The 19,127-nt window shown below is 41.3% G+C and overlaps 1 protein-coding gene across 1 annotated transcript in view; it reads right to left on the minus strand.

Annotated features, from left to right (window-relative positions):
- The window catches only part of LOC126202244 (uncharacterized), a 272,489-nt gene that overhangs the window by 206,584 nt on the left and 46,778 nt on the right, over window positions 1–19,127 (minus strand). The window contains exon 7 of the mRNA XM_049936853.1: window positions 4,538–4,844. Coding sequence (XP_049792810.1) covers window positions 4,538–4,844 — 307 coding nt within the window. The remainder of the gene's footprint in view (window positions 1–4,537; window positions 4,845–19,127) is intronic.

Raw genomic sequence — 19,127 nt, forward strand, 5'->3', positions numbered from 1 at the left:
CCATTAATGTTAAGCTTCAGCTGCCAACTAGAACAACGATAGTACACATTGGGTAGTTGCGGCCATTTAAGGGTTATCCGGGTGTGATTCCAGGCATGTCACAGGAAGGAAAGGGGAAGAAAGAGAGAGTGAAGAGAGGTGCTAAGCACAGAGAAAATCAGGAAGATAAGAGTACAGCATGAAGTACCGTACACTTTGCGATCCAGAAGGTAGTAGAGTATTTGTAGGTTTTTTCTGTTTTCTTGTTATGCATCAGTCTTTTCCAAAAGGGAACATAACGGTATGTCCAGCCAGGATGGTAAGCACCAATCCGGACACGTGCACAGTGCAGTTGTTTTTAGCCAGGAGGAAAGGAATAGACTGTCCAAGGGACATCATGGATCCAAAATTGAGCTTGCAACGGGTCAGGATGCATTGGATCTTCTCAACCTACGAGAATTTGGTAGTAGTAGCAAGTTGTTTTCAGCAGGGAGTATTTGCAGAAGTGAAACGTACAGAGCTCGAGGGGAGGGGAATTTTAATCAATGGAACAGCGTGTAACATAATAGGACAACCTTCCACCTGCCAGCGTCAATTTCAGGAGTCACGCAATTGAATGTTATGCAGCCACAGCTGTACTGTCCAGAAGCCACTTTAGAGTTTTTGCCAAGGCAGAATCTTACCTTGTTAAATCAAACTCTGGTGCCAGGTCTGTTGAGATCCACAAACCAGTTCATTTTAGAGCAAGAGGGGCACATATCAGCCGAATAGCTTTGCAACATGTCACTCATTATAGGGAAAGGCAACAGCAAATAATGATCATTGTGAGCACCTCTGTGCCAAGTGTCTTCGCAGCCTTAACTTTGTTGTGTGTTGTTTTCATTCTGATCAGGTGGAGAGCCAATTGCAAGAGGGAACCAAGGGTAGTCAAAGTCCCAGTGGATTGGATACTGAGGGTGTGAGATGAGCAGGTAAGGGGTTGATCGAGCAGTGGTCATCCAGTAAGGAATTTTTACATTTTGTTTCATGTCATGTGTTTTAAAGGGCACTAGAACACATTTAAGTTTTCTAAAAGGAAGGAAATATGTCATAGATGCTGACCCAAACAAGGTAAGAGTTAGTTAAAAGTCGACCCGGGGACCGTGTCATTCTGAAGGGGGTGAATGCAGCGGCACTACTGTTTGGGATAGGAAAAGTCAGTTTTGGTGCAATATTTCTGAGCGCACAAGTTACAGCCAGGCGCAGGCCTGTTTACAGTGATTTACACTCATCGTCAGTTGCAAATTAAAATAGAGGCCCCAGGGGTGTAGAACCACCAGAAAAAGTACACTAAGTGGTTTGCATGGCGCAAGTCACAGGCAGAAGGGGCCCACTGGTCAACCTAAGTCGTATGAGTACGTGAAGAAGAGCAGCACATTTAGCAAAACAGAGGCGCACAGCTGCATCTAAATAGTTGCCGGTTCACTAACAAAGCATTCAAGTGTGGCAGCTCTCCTGGACAGCGGGGCATGTCACACCACCGGCTACACACAGCAGCAGATGGAGGACCAGCATTCCAGTCCATGGCAGACTGCTGGTCTGACCCTCTGAGGCTGACGTGGGGCCTGTAGCCAGCCAGCAGCGGGCCACTCCATGGCTTGCTACTGTGAGCAGTTGTCTTGAATCCCAGTACGCACCGAAGACATCCAGGGCAAGGGCCACAGATTCAGCTGCCAGATCGTGGGCGCTTGTTGTCGCCATGACCCAAATCACACCGACAAGGACGCATGGCGTGGGTTGCCTTGCAGCAGGCGGCGCTGAAGCGGCAGGGGCGAAGGCCACTGAGTCAGCTGCCAGCACATCCTGACTTCCACGCAACTCTGCGGCCATACAAGGCCGACACACAGCAGGGCGTTGCATGGGTTGCTGAGGCAGCCATTCCGTGCCAAGCTGTTTCGCAAACAGCGAAGTGGTGCCCTCAGCATTGCAGGACCCAGTGATGCAGACTGAGAGGAATGGGGGCACTGTAGCTGGAAATAATAGATCACTTGGGAAACTCAGATAGTGCCTTCTACCGCTGCCCGCTACATTTGGTGATACTGTTACATTCTGTGTCAGAAGTTCCTACTACAGTACTTCTCTGATTTCACAACATACTATGAGCTGTTTATGCATTGGAAAAACAAACTAATACTCATTATATAACTTTATGCTGATCACTACCAGCTATTTATATACAGGCAAAGACAATAACTGTCTAATAAAAAATATTAGAGTTAGGTAAAATTTACATCCTTGAGTCAAATATTTCAATAAATTGTAGAAAAAATGACTAATGATGTATTCTTTTATTTTGTGTTTGAATATTGGGGGTTTTCAATTTCAAGTTCCAGGATTTAGAGTCCTAATCTAGAAAGTATGACAAGAGATATAAAATATATTCAGAGATGCACTACAGGATCATAAGAAATCAGTATAGCCAATATGAAAGTGTAATAGAAATGCTAGGGAACATAATCAGAATATTTGGCAGGAAGGCTCCGCAGTTCTCATGAAACCTTGATTTAGAGAAAGTCTGTCCAGCCAATCTGCTACCATCATTGTATATGTCATGTAGGAATCATGAGAATAAGACAGGGATCATGAGAATAAGATTAGAGAGTTTAAGTCTTTAGGGCATAAGTGAATTGAATAGGAAAGAAAATCACTAATATTTGCATGAAATACCCACCATGGTTCATTGTGCAGTGGCTTGCAGCGTGTAGAGATAGAGGGGTGAAGGAAAAGGATTGGTGTGGTCTAGGACATGGGGGGAGTTCAGAAAAATTGCCCAGAATCCCAGGTCAGCAGAAAATTATCGGATGGGATGAGAAGGAAAGACTGACTGTTGGGACAGACGAGATTTGAAAACCTGAGTGCTTAAAAGTGGAAAATAGGGTAATAGGCAAGACAAGAGATTACTGACTAAACATCATGCATGTATTAATAAGAGGGGAAAGCTACGAGCTTTGTTTATGGTAGATGTGCAGGGGAGTTGGGGGTTGGGTGTTGGGTTGGGGGAAGTGGCATAGACATGTCAGAAGTAAAGATATAGAAAACTAAAAGGGAGTGGAGAAAGGAATAGTTCTGCAATCATACTGTAATTATCAGAGGAGACTTTAATCACAGAACAAGCAATTGGGATAAATGCAGTTCTGTGGCCGTGCCCAGATATCAAGTGAAACGTTACTAAATGTCTTCTCTGAAAACAACATACAATAGATGATTTAGAACCCCACTTACATTAGAAGTATATTAGATGCAATGGCAACTAATAAATCAGGCTTCTTCAAAGATGCCCACATCAAAACTGATATTAGTGGCCTTGAGGCAGCTGCAGTAACAATGATTACTGAACTACAAAGGCAACTAAACCAAGTAGAAAGATTTATATGTTCACTAAACTAGATGAAATGAAATGATCATATGGTATTATTGTATTATGGACATTTCCATTCGCCAGGAGACCGTGTCTGGGATTGTTGGGCCACCTGGTGCAAGTCTTTCTATTTGGTGCCACTTTGGCAACTTGCACATCTTAGGATGATGGTGAGATGAAATGATTAAAACAATGCAAATACCCAGTCCTTGAGCAAAGAAAATCTCTGACCCAGCTGGGAAGCAAACCCATGACCCGGGACCCTATGACATTGAAGCAGTGATGTTAACCATTACACCATGAGCTGCACACAGTAAAGTACATAAAGAAGCTATAGTGTCATAACTCAATGAGCAACTTGAAAGTTAAAGTTCAGTACAGAACAATGTAGAGGAACTGTGGCTCAAGTTTAAAAGAACAGTTGACCATGTACTGGATAGATATGAATGCAGTGTAACAGTTCATGATGGAAAGGACCCTCCACAGTATACGGTCATCATAAAGAAACTCTTAAAGAAAGAGAGGCTACTGCATAACAGATATAAAACAAAGCATAAGGCTACAGAAAGGATATGGCCAGGAGACATAGCATCATCCACTAACTACAAAATGGAAATTTTGTATATGTTTCTTCATACTGCTGTGGTCCTTTATCATCAAGTATTACTACTTTCAGTACTGAGTCCATGACACATAAACAGACAAATTCCCTCAACAGAATAGTGTTCCCCATGGAATTTTAATCATTGTTAGTCTTCATAAGAAGTAATTCCTCTAGAGTAAAGAGCCCAGTCTAATATTTATTATTTGTGGTGGTCCTCTTCCAGTATCCCATTTTCCCCACTATGCATCCCAGATGCAGCTTTCATCCCAGATTTTGTTCCACATGCATAGTAAAGCCTGTTTCACCTCTATTGGGCTAAGATGCTCACTTAATTTTGTATTGTTTTAACTATTACATTAGAATTACATTCTTTGTACATAATGTACTCAAAGAATGCAAAATCAAAATTAGTCCATAAATAGTAAAACATCTGTAATAACAGTCATAAAAAATTTAAAAAATCATACCATAAGTGTGATATGACAGGCTACACAAATACTTTGAAAGGCATGTCAGAACAAGTAGCAAAAAGTGTATGCACATAACATTCCACTAACCTTTATCAATATCATTCACAAATCTATCCCAGCAAATGTATGACTCATTATCTGGATCTTTATAAGCATCAGCTAGTGAATGGATCTCAGTCTCAGACATAAATAGCCGTTGTGTTCCTGCAACTCCCAGCATATCCAGAGCACATCGAAATTGTTCTCGTGTCACACGACCAGTTTTATGAGGATCCTTGTCTGTGAAAACTTCACGAGTTCGAATTCCTTCACTCAATACATGATGCTGCAACCGTCTGACTAGCTGATCTGCACTTTCATCTGGTGGGTAGGTTGTCAATGCAGTGTGTGTTGCCTGTGATGAATATTAAATGTTAAAGGATTACTGGTTCATACTGCTCCTGAGTAGCTGGAACAATGTTATATCTTTTGGACACACACACACACACACACACACACACACAGATATATATATATATATATATATATATATATATATATAAACAAAGATGAGGTGACTTACCGAACGAAGGTGCTGGCAGGTCGATAGACACACAAACAAACACAAACATACACACAAAATTCTAGCTTTCGCAACCAACGGTTGCCTCATCAGGAAAGAGGGAAGGAGAGGGAAAGATGGAAAGGATGTGGGTTTTAAGGGAGAGGGTAAGGAGTCATTCCAATCCCGGGAGCGGAAAGACTTACCTTAAGGGGAAAAAAGGACAGGTATACACTCGCACACACACACACATATCCATCCACACATACAGACACAAGCAGACATATTTTTGTCTTTAAATATGTCTGCTTGTGTCTGTATGTGTGGATGGATATGTGTGTGTGTGTGCGAGTGTATACCTGTCCTTTTTTCCCCTTAAGGTAAGTCTTTCCGCTCCCGGGATTGGAATGACTCCTTACCCTCTCCCTTAAAACCCACATCCTTTCCATCTTTCCCTCTCCTTCCCTCTTTCCTGATGAGGCAACCGTTGGTTGCGAAAGCTAGAATTTTGTGTGTATGTTTGTGTTTGTTTGTGTGTCTATCGACCTGCCAGCGCCTTCGTTCGGTAAGTCACCTCATCTTTGTTTTTATATATAATTTTTCCCACGTGGAATGTTTCCCTATAAAACAAAGATGATGTGACTTACCGAACGAAAGCGCTGGCAGGTCGATAGATACACAAACAAACACAAACACACACACAAAATTCAAGCTTTCGCAACAAACTGTTGCGTCATCAGGAAAGAGGGGAAGGAGAGGGAAAGACGAAAGGATGTGGGTTTTAAGGGAGAGGGTAAGGAGTCATTCCAATCCCGGGAGCAGAAAGACTTACCTTAGGGGGAAAAAAGGACAGGTATACACTCGCACACACACACACACACACACACATATCCATTCCCCCTAAGGTAAGTCTTTCCGCTCCCGGGATTGGAATGACTCCTTACCCTCTCCCTTAAAACCCACATCCTTTCGTCTTTCCCTCTCCTTCCCTCTTTCCTGATGAGGCAACAGTTTGTTGCGAAAGCTTGAATTTTGTGTGTGTGTTTGTGTGTCTATCGACCTGCCAGCGCTTTCGTTCGGTAAGTCACATCATCTTTGTTTTTAGATATATTTTTCCCACGTGGAATATTTCCCTCTATTATATATATATATATATATATATATATATATATATATATATATATATATATATATATATATATATTAGATCAGCCAGAACATTATGACCCCATACCTAATGGCCAGTACGTCCACCCATAAATTCTGGAGAGGGGGGCAATGAACTGATGCCATTTTCAACCACATCCCAGATGTATTTGACCAGGTTCAGATCTAGCGAGTTGGGAGGGGGGGGGGGGGGGGGAGGAGGGTTGCACACCAATTGGAATTCACCACTGTGTTCCTCAAATCAAAATGAATTTCAGTTTGAAGAGGAAAAATTGTTATTGTTGTTGTTGTTGTTGTTGTGGTCTTCAGTCCTGAGACTGGTTTGATGCAGCTCTCCATGCTACTCTATCCTGTGCAAGCTTCATCATCTCCCAGTACCTACTGCAACCTACATCCTTCTGAATTTGCTTAGTGTATTCATCTCTTGGTATCCCTCTATGATTTTTACCCTCCACGCTGCCCTCCAATACTAAATTGGTGATCTCTTGATGCCTCAACACATGTCCTACCAACCGATCCCTTCTTCTAGTCAAGTTGTGCCACAAACTTCTCTTCTCCCCAATCCTATTCAATACTTCCTCATTAGTTATGTGATCTACCCATCTAATCTTCAGCATTCTTCTGTAGCACCACATTTCAAAAGCTTCTATTCTCTTCTTGTCAAAACTATTCCATGTTTCACTTCCATACATGGCTACACTCCATACAAATACTTCTCTTCTTGTCAAAACTATTCCATGTTTCACTTCCATACATGGCTACACTCCATACAAATACTTTCAGAAATGACTTCCTGACACTTAAATCTATACTCGATGTTAAATTTCTCTTCTTCAGAAACGCTTTCCTTGCCATTGCTAGTCTACATTTCACATCCTCTCTACCAAGGAAAACTTACAATGTTAAATTAAATGTAGATGGCACCTCTACAGACTGTGTAACAAATGCAAAATTTCTAGGAATGAATATTGATTCTCAGTTGAAATGGTGTGAACACACAAAGGTATTTGCCAACAGAATGTCATCAGCATGTTATGCCCTTAGAATCCTATCATCAGTGTCATGCAGTGTCTTTTAGTTACATATTATTCATATGTACACTCAATTCTTAGCTATGGCATTCTTTTTTGGTGAACAAATGCACAAAATATGAACACAATTTTCAAAATATGAACACAATTTTCAAACTCCAGAAAAGGGCCATAAGAATAATAACAAAAAATACCAGTAGAGCTCGTTATAAAGATCTGTTCAGAACACTGGGGATTTTAACTGCTCCATGTGAATACATTCACCACTCAGTTGTGCACACCAAAAATAACATTGGTAATTACTGAACAAACAGCTCTGTCCATGACCATGTAACAAGAGATAGACTCAACTTACATTTACCAAGAAAAAATAAACAGAAACCTCTCAACAGCATTTTCTACCAAGGCATAAAACTGTAGAATAAATTACCAAACGAGATTAAAGAAATTGCAAAAATACACTTGTTTAGAAAGGCAGCTAAAAAGTACCTGTTATGCAATACATTTTATACATTGAAGGATTACTTAGCTAAAACAGAGTAGGGGTTTGATAAAAAATGTTATACAAATAAATAATAATAATAATAATGATTATAAAGTATCCAACATTCCACGTAACACTTTCACTTTTTTTTTCCTTCTTTTTTTTCCTTTCAAGAAATACTTACCCCCAAGCTATGCATTGCACAATACTAAAACCTCTTCCTCTCTCTGAGCTCAACATCTCAATCATTATGGAGGGATGCTGACTCAGTTTTTCAGAATATTTTCAGAATAGCAAATGGGAAGTTGCGGTACAGACAGAAAATGGCCCACAGATTACCAGTTTTCTTTTTTTTTTTTTGAGTGAAGTGTTATGTGTTATGAAACAATGTGCGTATAGTGTGTGCAGTGACTGATAGTGAGATATGAGTGAACAGTGTGGCATTACATTATTTAATAAGTTATTTGTAAAAAATGTATTGTATACCAGGAGTAAATCTAATTATTGTCTCTAACTAGAAGTCTGTAAATATATGTGTATATGAATTAGTTATTTTAAATTGATCTAAACTTGTAAATATGGTTATAATAGAGGGAAACATTCCACGTAGGAAAAATATATCTAAAAACAAAGATGATGTGACTTACCAAATGAAAGTGCTGGCAGGTCGACAAACACACAAACAAACACAAACATACACACAAAATTCAAGCTTTCGCAACAAACTGTTGCCTCATCAGGAAAGAGGGAAGGAGAGGGAAAGACGAAAGGATGTGGGTTTTAAGGGAGAGGGTAAGGAGTCATTCCAATCCCGGGAGTGGAAAGACTTACCTTAGGGGGAAAAAAGGACGGGTATACACTCGCACACACACACATATACAGACACAAGCAGACATATTTAAAGGTCTTTAAATATGTCTGCTTGTGTCTGTATATGTGTGGATGGATATGTGTGTGTGTGCGAGTGTATACCCGTCCTTTTTTCCCCCTAAGGTAAGTCTTTCCGCTCCCAGGACTGGAATGACTCCTTACCCTCTCCCTTAAAACCCACATCCTTTCGTCTTTCCCTCTCCTTCCCTCTTTCCTGATGAGGCAACAGTTTGTTGCGAAAGCTTGAATTTTGTGTGTATGTTTGTGTTTGTTTGTGTGTCTGTCGACCTGCCAGCACTTTCATTTGGTAAGTCACATCATCTTTGTTTTTAGATATAAACTTGTAAATACTTTGACATGTCCTATATCCTTGTAAAAAGAGATCTACGGATGAATAAAGCCACTACTACTACTACTACTACTCCATCACACCCCTGGCCTAGAAACATGGTTCATTATCTTATTGAAAAATGCCACTGCTATCAGGAAACATGATCACCGTGAAGGGGTGTATGTGGTCTGCAACCAGTGTACGATACTCCTTGGCCATCACAGTGCCTTGCACGAGCACTACTGCATCCATCCTTCATAGCATACTAGAGCTGCTGCCAGCTTGTCTCCATCCTGCAGTACAGGTGTCAAGGAGTTGTTCATCTGGAACACAACAGGTTCTCACCCTCCCATTGGCATGACGGAAAAGGTATCCGGATTCCTTAAATCATGCAATGCTCTACCACAGTGCCAACAGCCAGTGCCAATGATCATGTGCCCATTTGTCATAGTTGCTGATGTTGTGGTGTTAACATTGGCACATGTGGAGATGTTTGGCTGCAGAGGCCCAGCATTACAAGTGTTTGGTGCACTGTGTGTCCAGCATTAGCCTAATGTTAGTTTCACCACAGTTTGCTGCCTGGCCTGTTTTACCAGACTGCCCAGCCTACAATGAGCGACATCTGTAATCTACATCTACATCTATACTCCGCGAGCCACCTTACGGTGTGTGGCGGAGGGTACTTATTGTACCACTATCTGATCCCCCCTTCCCTGTTCCATTCACGAATTGTGCGTGGGAAGAACGACTGCTTGTAAGTCTCCGTATTTGCTCTAATTTCTCGGATCTTTTCGTTGTGATCATTACGCGAGATATATGTGGGCGGTAGTAATATGTTGCCCATCTCTTCCCGGAATGTGCTCTCTCGTAATTTCGATAATAAACCTCTCCGTATTGCGTAACGCCTTTCTTGAAGTGTCCGCCACTGGAGCTTGTTCAGCATCTCCGTAACGCTCTCGCGCTGACTAAATGTCCCCATGACGAATCGCGCTGCTTTTCGCTGGATCATGTCTATCTCTTCTATTAATCCAACCTGGTAAGGGTCCCATACTGATGAGCAATACTCAAGAATCGGACGAACAAGCGTTTTGTAAGCTACTTCTTTCATCGATGAGTCACATTTTCTTAGAATTCTTCCTATGAATCTCAACCTGGCGCCTGCTTTTCCCATTATTTGTTTTATGTGATCATTCCACTTCAGATCGCTCCGGATAGTAACTCCTAAGTATTTTACAGTCGTTACCGCTTCCAATGATTTACCACCTATGGCATAATCGTACTGGAATGGATTTCTGCCCCTATGTATGCGCATTATATTACATTTATCTACATTTAGGGAAAGCTGCCATCTGTCGCACCATTCATTAATCCTCTGCAGGTCTTCCTGGAGTACGTACGAGTCTTCTGATGTTGCTACTTTCTTGTAGACAACCGTGTCATCTGCAAATAGCCTCACGGAGCTACCGATGTTGTCAACTAAGTCATTTATGTATATTGTAAACAATAAAGGTCCTATCACGCTTCCTTGCGGTACTCCCGAAATTACCTCTACATCTGCAGATTTTGAACCGTTAAGAATGACATGTTGTGTTCTTTCTTCTAGGAAATCCTGAATCCAATCACAAACCTGGTCCGATATTCCGTAAGCTCGTATTTTTTTCACTAAACGTAAGTGCGGAACCGTATCAAATGCCTTCCTGAAGTCCAGGAATACGGCATCAATCTGCTCGCCAGTGTCTACGGCACTGTGAATTTCTTGGACAAATAGGGCGAGCTGAGACGTAGCTGACTGGCCCCACAATGTCTGGACATTGTTTCACCTTGATTTTGCCACCTATTGAAGACACTCATCACAGCATTCCTCTAATATCCGACAAGTTGTGCAGTTTCTGAAATGCTCATTCTGAGCCTCTGGGCCATCACAATCTGTCCTCAGTTAAACTTAGCCTGTGCCTTCCCCATTCTACACACGGACAGCTAGCTCACTGATACTACATGCACCATGTGCATGCCAGACTAGCAGCCATTCCATGCCAGGTGATGCTGCAATCACCTGTACAAGTTTATATCAATAGTAAGTCGGTAATCATGATGTTCTGGCTGATCAGTGTATATAAAGTCCACAGTGAACATGCCCAAACCTTGATACATTGTAAGTCAGTTTCCTTTTTCTTTCTTTTCAATCTCTGCTCCATAAGCAGCAGCATCCTCTAACAATAAGTAAGCACCCCTCCACATTTAGGCAACTGTTCAATTCTACAGTGGGATGTGCTATCTTTCAATCCAAATGTCAGTTACCACATTGAGATATAACGAACTGTGATAACTTAATTCTCTGTCAATTCATTTTCAACTGTCTGCATGTTGTTTTCTAAGGCAGAGATAGAGACCCAGCTTGGCATTTGCCTAGACAAGTGTAAAACATCATACAAAAGTTACACTTCTGTTGTATAGTGTATCGGATTAACAGAGCATTAATGCATGACGCACATTTTATCCACATATAATTAGCCTCTCTACCCTAAACAGCTCAAAACATATGAACTACACTCCTGGAAATGGAAAAAAGAACACATTGACACCGGTGTGTCAGACCCACCATACTTGCTCCAGACACTGCGAGAGGGCTGTACAAGCAATGATCACACGCACGGCACAGCGGACACACCAGGAACCGCGGTGTTGGCCGTCGAATGGCGCTAGCTGCGCAGCATTTATGCACCGCCGCCGTCAGTGTCAGCCAGTTTGCCGTGGCATACGGAGCTCCATCGCAGTCTTTAACACTGGTAGCATGCCGTGACAGCGTGGACGTGAACCGTATGTGCAGTTGACGGACTTTGAGCGAGGGCGTATAGTGGGCATGCGGGAGGCCGGGTGGACGTACCGCCGAATTGCTCAACACGTGGGGCGTGACGTCTCCACAGTACATCGATGTTGTCGCCAGTGGTCGGCGGAAGGTGCACGTGCCCGTCGACCTGGGGCCGGACCGCAGCGACGCACGGATGCACGCCAAGACCGTAGGATCCTACGCAGTGCCGTAGGGGACCGCACCGCCACTTCCCAGCAAATTAGGGACACTGTTGCTCCTGGCGTATCGGCGAGGACCATTCGCAACCGTCTCCATGAAGCTGGGCTACGGTCCCGCACACCGTTAAGCCGTCTTCCCCTCACGCCCCAACATCGTGCAGCCCGCCTCCAGTGGTGTCGCGACAGGCGTGAATGGAGGGACGAATGGAGACGTGTCGTCTTCAGCGATGAGAGTCGCTTCTGCCTTGGTGCCAATGATGGTCGTATGCGTGTTTGGCGCCGTGCAGGTGAGCGCCACAATCAGGACTGCATACGACCGAGGCACACAGGGCCAACACCCGGCATCATGGTGTGGGGAGCGATCTCCTACACTGGCCGTACACCACTGGTGATCGTCGAGGGGACACTGAATAGTGCACGGTACATCCAAACCGTCATCGAACCCATCGTTCTACCATTCCTAGACCGGCAAGGGAACTTGCTGTTCCAACAGGACAATGCACGTCCGCATGTATCCCGTGCCACCCAACGTGCTCTAGAAGGTGTAAGTCATCTACCCTGGCCAGCAAGATCTCCGGATCTGTCCCCCATTGAGCATGTTTGGGACTGGATGAAGCGTCGTCTCACGCGGTCTGCACGTCCAGCACGAACGCTGGTCCAACTGAGGCGCCAGGTGGAAATGGCATGGCAAGCCGTTCCACAGGACTACATCCAGCATCTCTACGATCGTCTCCATGGGAGAATAGCAGCCTGCATTGCTGCGAAAGGTGGATATACACTGTACTAGTGCCGACATTGTGCATGCTCTGTTGCCTGTGTCTATGTGCCTGTGGTTCTGTCAGTGTGATCATGTGATGTATCTGACCCCAGGAATGTGTCAATAAAGTTTCCCCTTCCTGGGACAATGAATTCACGGTGTTCTTATTTCAATTTCCAGGAGTGTATATCTCTTAAACAACAGTACATAAACAAATACACACATCAAAAAAAGTTTTGCATTGCCTTCGTCCAGAGTGTTCCAGAACTTGTACAGAAAATTGGAACAGAGATCAACATAAACATCATTTCCACCCTTTTTATTGCTCATGAAAACCACACATTGCATGTTGTACCACCATACAGCAAAATCTTCAGAAGTGGTGGTCCAGATTGCTGTACTCACTGGTAACTAATGCCCAGTAGCACATCCTCTTGCACTGATGCATGCCTGTATACATCGTGGCATACTATCCAAAAGTTCGTCCAGGCACTGTTGGTCCAATTGTCCCACTCCTCAACGGTGATTCAGTGTAGATCCCTCAGAGTGGTTGGTGGGTCAAGCCATCCTTAAACAGCACTTTTAAATCTATCCCAGGCATGTTTGATAGGGTTCATGTCTGGAGAACATGCTGGCCACTCTAGTCAAGCGATGCTGTTATCCTGAAGGGAGTCGTTCACAAGATGTGCATGATGGGGGTGCGAATTGTCAACCATGAAGACAAATGCCTCGCCAATATGCTGCCTATATGGTTGCACTATCAGTCGGAGGATGACATTCACATATCGTACAACCGTTATGGTTCCTTCCATGACCACCAGCGGCCCCACATAATGCCACCCCAAAACAGTAGGGAACCTCCACCTTGCTGCACTCACTGGACAGTAGGTCTAAGGTGTTCAGCCTGACTGTGTTGCCTTCAAACACATCTCCAACAATTGTCTGGTTGAAGGCATATAAGACAACTCATCAGTGAAGAGAACATGATTCCAATACTGAACAGTCCATTTGGCATGTTGTTGTGCCCATCTGTACCACGCTGCATGGTGTTGTTGTTGCTAAGATGGACCTCACATGGACGTTGGGAGTGAATTTGCGCATCATACAGCCTATTGCGCACAGTTTGAGTTGTAACACGATGTGTTGTGGCTGAACGAAAAGCATTATTCAACATGCTGGCACTGCTGTCAGGGTTCCTCTGAGCCATAATCCGTAGGTAGCAGTCACCCACTGCTGTAATAGCCCTTGGGTGGCCTGAGCGAGGCATGTTATCAACAGTTCCTGTTGCTCTGTATCTGCTCCGTGTCCGAACAATATCGCTTTGGTTCCCTCTGAGATGCCTAGACACTTCCCTTGTTGAGAGACCTTCCTGGCACAAAGTAACAATACAGACACGATCAAACCATGATATTGACCATCTAGGTATGGTTGAACTACAGACAACACGAGCCATGTACCTCCTTGCTCGTGGAATGACTGGAACTGATCAACTGTCGGAGCCCCTCTACCTAATAGGCACTGCTCGTGCATGGTTGTTTACATCTTTGGGTGGGTGTAGTGACATCTCTGAAGAGTTAGAGGGACTGTGTCTGTGATACAATATCCACAGTCAACGTCTATCTTCAGGAGTTCTGGGAAGCGGGGCAATGTAGAACTTTTTTTTGGTTTGTGTAATTTCCCATAAAAATAATGTGTACAATATACATATGAATGTAGAAACTAAAACAGCTACAATTTTAAAGTAAAAGAACATGTTTTAACCAAATAAAAGTTTATTAAACCTGATGATATAGGTTGGCTGTATAGGGCAGTTTCAATTTCACTAATTTATAAAGAAACACATAACACAAGAATCGATGCAGTAAAAATACTTACCCGCTGAGTTCTTCAAGCTTACAGGTCAATCCATATAAACCACTGAGTAAGGTACTGCAATGGGGGTCTAGTGAAGCAGGGGATACAACCCGTCGGCTTTGAACAATGACGTCATTCCTTAGTCATAGATAGTAATGTCTTCACTTCGAGGCATAGATAATAAAGCAGTTCTGTGTTCTAATAAGCGCTATCATTAAAATAATTGAATGTGAATCTAAAAGCAATCGTTTATCTATATTTCACTATTTTGCCATATTTCACTTTCTTATTCCACCAATATGCTTCAGTAGCTGATAAGTGTTTTTTGGCTTTTTAAAAAAAAATCTCACGAGATAGAATAAACTGATCCTAAGATACAGATGCTGAAGATTAGATGGGTAGATCACATAACTAATGAGGAAGTATTGAATAGGATTGGGGAGAAGAGAAGTTTGTGGCACAACTTGACCAGAAGAAGGGATCGGTTGGTAGGACATGTTCTGAGGCATCAAGGGATCACCAATTTAGTATTGGAGGGCAGCGTGGAGGGTAAAAATCGTAGAGGGAGACCAAGAGATGAATACACTAAGCAGATTCAGAAGGATGTAGGTTGCAGTAGGTACTGGGAGATGAAGAAGCTTGCACAGGATAGAGTAGCATGGAGAGCTGCATCAAACCAGTCTCAGGACTGAAGACCACAACAACAACATGGTATCCTAAAACAACTTCAGATGCATACCAGGATGGTTCCTTTAAATATGTTATGTCTAATTTCTTTCTCCTTGTTCATTTCAAGCTTGTGCTTTCATTGTAATAATTGTGGCATCAATATATGTTAAATTCTAATCTTCCTTTCCCCTTTTCTTTCCTTCTTCCAATAAAATACAGTAATGACGAATTATGCAGTTATTTCTAGTCCATGATACCAGTAATATGAATCTCAATCAAGTTGTCAACAAGTGCAGCAAAACATTTCTCAATTGACAATCAATGTCTTGAAAATTTATAGTGGGACTCTGTAAATGTTTGTTAATGCTGGGTGGTTATAATTAAACTTTTATTACTTGACAGGGAACCCTTGACAAACAAGTGATTGCAGAACAATGAATCTTTGTGGTAACTTTGATAAGGATATGGGGAAGAGAAACAATGAATAAACCACTGAAAGAAACACATTTTAATTTCCAAATGAGAGGGTAACAATTGTTAATTGTGTACCATGTTTATGTTCCATGTTACAAATGTTGTTCAGTGTGATTACCATCTGTCTCTATGACAGCCTGGAACTGCCCTAGAGATTGCTCTACTGCAGCCCAAAACAATGGTGGAACATGTAATACTCAGCTGCCCATGTAATGTTGAGCTATCGCGATGCAGCTTGTGCATGGCTTGAAGATCACACATTGTGTCCAGCAGTCTCAATCTTGGTAACAGTAGCTTCTTCAACAATTTGAGATGCAATTGGCTGTCAGCCACTGCCAGGAGAAATTGCCAGTTAATTCAAACTTCCAAAACACCCTGGTGTAGAAAGAGGACCTCTCCATATTCCTTTAATGCATTGAAATATCATGAAGAGCAGCAGCACTACTGCTGTTATTTTGGAAATTAGCTATATGAGTAAGGCCCTGCTCACCTTGTGCAGACCCATGTTAACTGTTTGCAGTCGTAATACACACTGATGCTAGTGTTTCAACCTGATGCCACTACACCAGTAATGGCATGTCATGACACTAACACTACTAACAATACAAATCCTGCCGCATACAGTCTGAACAATCAAATTTCTATGAAGCTGAGGACCCACATGGTAAATATTTCACCTTCAACACCGATTCAAGTAATAAAACTTTAATTATAGCCACCCTGCATTTCAAAATAACCACAGAAAGAAAAACAGCTGCACAGCAGTAGAAGTAATAATGTGTTCCAAGTGATATCCTAAGGTGCCATAGCACAATTGTATTTAGTGTGTCAACTATGATTAAGAAATCTTACGATAATAAATCTTGTCCAATGCATATTAACTTCTACCAAGTATTATGCAGAGATCATTTCTAGCAGAATGCTGACTACATAGATTTTATTGAATGTCAAATACAGATTACAAGTATTTCTTGAAAAAATATTGCTGAACCAACTTTCCAAAATGAGCATGTCAAATTAGAAAGTATGCTCTTCCAGATGTCTGTTCCTAGAAAGTATGCTCTTCCAGATGTCTGTTCCTAAGGGAATATCAATTAATTATATGAGCTAAAAAGGGGGATTGAGGGGCACAGCAAAATATCATTTATAGGGAGTGGGCTGGTAGCTGGAGTCAAAGGCTTCTGTTAATCATCCCTTTTTCCAATCTTGAGATGATATTCCCTTAACCGAGAACCTGTAACGATTCATGTAGAATGTTACATAAGTTTCTTCTGCCTGGTCAATTGATGAATGAATGGGAAATTTTCATGCTTCACAAAATTTATTCACATTAATTGACATCCGAACTGCACACTCGTCATGAAAACAAAACACGGACAGACTTCACTGATCTCTTGGACTTCCAAAAGTAACTTTAAAACTGACTTGTCACAGCATTGCTCTATCACTTTATATAGAATTTTAACAATAGCTTCCAAAATAAAGCATTATAAATTTTGTACAATTTTGATGTCACAATTAAAATTTACAAAACGTAAAGAAACTGATGTTACAGCTGAATAAGGTATAAAATACAATATTCAATGACAATCTTTTATAGTAATATCTTTAGTTTTCCATAAGAAAATCATTCTGAACTTTAATTAGAATAATGTCTCTTGTATTATTTTAGTTACATAATTAATTACAGTTTGGATTTGGTTACTAACATGTAATGGTAGTCCAGAGCTCAAGCTTTATCAGATTAAATACATAGAATGTACAAATAAGGCCTCAAATTCTGGAAAATGGAAAACTGTGAGAAGTAAACAATTGGAGAGTTAATTAGAAATGTAATTACAAAGAATATTAATTACAGAGGAAGACACAAAAACAAATAACAAATGGAAATACATCGCTTGGTAATAACTTTTAAGCTGTTTCTCAAGATAGTGAGGTCTAAGGTTACAGGATTTTTAGATTACAATTTTGTTAATTAGAAGCATTGATTTTTCATGCTAAAATCTCTGCAGTCCCTTGTTATTTATTTCTAAGGACTTATTACTTCAATTTCTTGAGTAGTTACTTAATTTAGTATACATAAATAATTTTATCAATGACAACAATCCACCGATAATTATGACAACACACGTCCTTCCGGTAGAGTCCACATGCCTTTGCAATGAATATCAAGTATTTTTTTTTATCAAATAGGACAGAATGATTATATATACACACATACAAGGCCTTAGGGAGCACTGAATTACGATAACTATCCGGATGCATATATAAAAAGGTGGTATCAGACATTTCATGAGTCCTGGGGAAGGCTGTACCATTATACACACACCCTCCCCCCAGTCACTCTTACAAGTATTACTTGTATGAATGGCTGCTAAATACATACAAGCAATCCAAAAATCAAAAAAGTTTTCTTTTCTTAGCTGTCACTCCAGTCACTGGTTCACATTGCACATCTTAAGGAATTGGCAGCTCACAATCGTCTGTCCTTTTGAGCTGTCCATGTTGTCTCTGCAAGTCCTCTTTTTATGGCAGTCTCTACGCTACAATAGCACAGTCCACTATTAGTTTCACAGATTTTTAATTTTCGCTTCCAGGTCAGGTAAGGGATCTTGGATACAGTTCTCTAGATAGGAACAGAGATGAACTCATTACTCAAGGTACTCATGTAGGCTACAATTAAGGTCACATGAGGTATTAATTTATCAAAAGCATTCACATATTACCATATACTATTAACATATTTACAAACAAAGTCACACAAAATTAAGCATCTCTACAATGTAAAGATTTAGATATATACAGATTAAAGTCAATGAACCAAAAATGAACTATATAAGTATCCATTCTTTTTGATTAATATTTCAGGATATTCCACAATACAGTATATTTGACTCCCCAGATCTCATTTAACTCTTTATCATATGAAACAAACTCACAGACTGCTCATCATCACACCATCTTGTAATAACAAACTTTTCACAAAATGTCTTTTGGCACACTGCAACTTGTCCATTTAGTAACACATGTACACCTTTACCATTGTCCATTTGTTCATCTCATTAGTAAATTCATAAAATCATGACCATGCCTGTAATTCTCAAAGCAGCACCCACAAATCAAATACATGCTCTACAGAGTATAACTACAATAACTGGTCAATCACCATTGTAGGAAAGTCAAATTTAGCACACAGTTATATTTTCAAATTATTCCTCAAATAATGTTACTCAAGAGTCATACTACATACAGAAAACTTATACTACAGAGAATTGGATAGTATTTTCAGTAAGAGATAACTTCATTACAGGTTTGTAGATGAGTAAAATATGTAGCATCCGAAACCGAAAAGAAGAAAATAGAATGCTACATAGCTCAGAGACTTAGTGCTCTGCCACGCACTTGACACAAAGATGTGTGTTATTTTTTCTTCGTGTTTGACACTTGCTTATAGGGTTTCAGTTCAGTTATG

This window comes from Schistocerca nitens, chromosome 1, assembly GCF_023898315.1.
Source record: "Schistocerca nitens isolate TAMUIC-IGC-003100 chromosome 1, iqSchNite1.1, whole genome shotgun sequence".
NCBI lineage: Eukaryota > Metazoa > Arthropoda > Insecta > Orthoptera > Acrididae > Schistocerca > Schistocerca nitens.